The sequence below is a fragment of the Seriola lalandi genome, unplaced genomic scaffold (genome assembly GCF_002814215.2).
Source record: "Seriola lalandi dorsalis isolate HSWRI2012SDOR001 ecotype SW California unplaced genomic scaffold, Sedor1 jcf7180001963395, whole genome shotgun sequence".
Lineage (NCBI taxonomy): Eukaryota > Metazoa > Chordata > Actinopteri > Carangiformes > Carangidae > Seriola > Seriola lalandi.
The window spans coordinates 1-1,852 of NW_019434063.1; the positions used below are offsets into that span (position 1 = coordinate 1).

Below are 1,852 nucleotides of genomic sequence, written 5' to 3' on the forward strand. Positions count from 1 at the left end.
GCAACACGACCTGCAAGATACAGTCACTTTGGTCTAGTTGAGATCAACATGAAGTAGAAGTTTGTGAGTACTTTGAATAATAATAATGATCACTGAGGACTTATGGGTCGAGATGATCTCTAGTTTGATTGGACTGTTGGTTTAAATGTGAGTTGAAGTAACCTGGTGATGTCGTGGTTCTGACAGGGCGTCGGGAACAGTATTCACAGCCATTGATGTCGCCACAGGACAAGAGGTGAGTGATGACACTAACCAGTGAAGTAGTGGACCTCATTGTGAAACACGGCTCATTGGGAGCACTAACATATGGATGTTATTTCACCGACATACTTTCCACCAGGGCTGCACAATACAAAAAAAAAAAAAAATGTGTTTCTTTTGGCAGATATTTTGATTTCAGTTGGAATGATTGTTTTTGCATTTTAATTTTCACTGAAAAATTTAAAAATAATGAGAAAATCTGATTTTTAGGCCGGGGTGTCGTAGTTGCACCAGAACGCTTATGGTGCTAACAATACACAACAATGTGGTGACACATTTTACCTTTATCAAAAATTGAAGCTGCTGTGATTTGGATATTGCAATTGGCCCTATTATGATTTGGATTGTTTGATTGTGCAGCCCGACTTTCTACAGAAATGTTTGTATCTTAAAGTCACTTTGATGCTACAGAAAAGAGTTGGGACACAATAAATGGCTGTATACTCACTGATTGTTTACCACAAAGCTAATTTACATAGCAACGTTTACACAAGTAAAAGAGTACACAAGAGTTAGACAAGAAGTGCTTCATCATACAGGCAGAGGAAGAGTCGGAGGAAGCAGACGACTTACAGACACATACAGTCATATCAAAGACGAAGAGAAAGATTGAAATATGAATTATGGTCCCTTGAGTATAAATGGTTCATTTAATAATTAAGAATATGTGAATATGTGGCCTCTTGTACTGTCTTTCTACAGGTCGCCATCAAACAGATCAACCTACAAAAGCAGCCGAAGAAGGAGCTGATCATCAATGAGATTCTAGTGATGAAGGAGTTGAAGAACCCCAACATTGTCAACTTTTTAGACAGGTAGGAGTGAAGGCACACCTGCAGTCTGACAGCATGTAATAACACTTACCATACATTTAACAAGTAATCACAAAATCCTGGTTGGATCTGACGTGGAGCGTCTTCCTCTGTACCTCCTTGAATATTTCACGTTGTCAGTTTCCTGATGGGGGAGGAGCTGTTTGTGGTGATGGAGTATCTGGCCGGTGGCTCGCTGACAGATGTGGTTACAGAGACTTGTATGGATGAGGCCCAGATAGCTGCTGTCTGCCGAGAGGTAAACTCCACACTTTACAGCAGTGGTTCATACCAGAGGAATCTTTACCTGAAATCCCACAAAAAAATAAATGCTCAACAACTTTTCCCCGTTTCCTCCCATTTATCTCCACATGTGCAGTGTTTACAGGCTTTGGATTTCCTACATGCGAACCAAGTCATCCACAGAGACATTAAAAGTGACAACGTGCTACTCGGGATGGATGGCTCTGTCAAGCTGAGTAAGTCCTTCGTGCGGCTGTTGTCAGCAGCCTGATGAACGTAGATGACTGTGGTCTTTTACCGTTACTGTGTATTTACTCTCCTCCGTCTCCTCGACAGCCGATTTTGGCTTCTGTGCCCAGATCACTCCAGAGCAGAGCAAACGTAGCACCATGGTAGGAACGCCTTACTGGATGGCTCCTGAGGTGGTGACCAGGAAGGCTTATGGGCCTAAAGTAGACATTTGGTCACTGGGTATTATGGCCATTGAGATGGTTGAAGGAGAGCCTCCTTACCTGAACGAGAACCCACTACGAGTG

At 42.4% G+C, this 1,852-nt stretch overlaps 1 protein-coding gene across 1 annotated transcript; it reads left to right on the forward strand.

The window, feature by feature from the left end:
- Nucleotides 1-88: 88 nt before the first annotated feature.
- Nucleotides 89-1,844, forward strand: LOC111646631 (serine/threonine-protein kinase PAK 2-like; the record flags this gene model as incomplete). The annotated part of the gene is made up of 5 exons (XM_023396209.2): nucleotides 89-235; nucleotides 964-1,076; nucleotides 1,215-1,332; nucleotides 1,453-1,552; nucleotides 1,653-1,844. Coding segments are annotated over exons 2-5 (454 nt in total), but the record flags the coding sequence as incomplete, so codon positions are not given.
- Nucleotides 1,845-1,852: the final 8 nt, after the last annotated feature.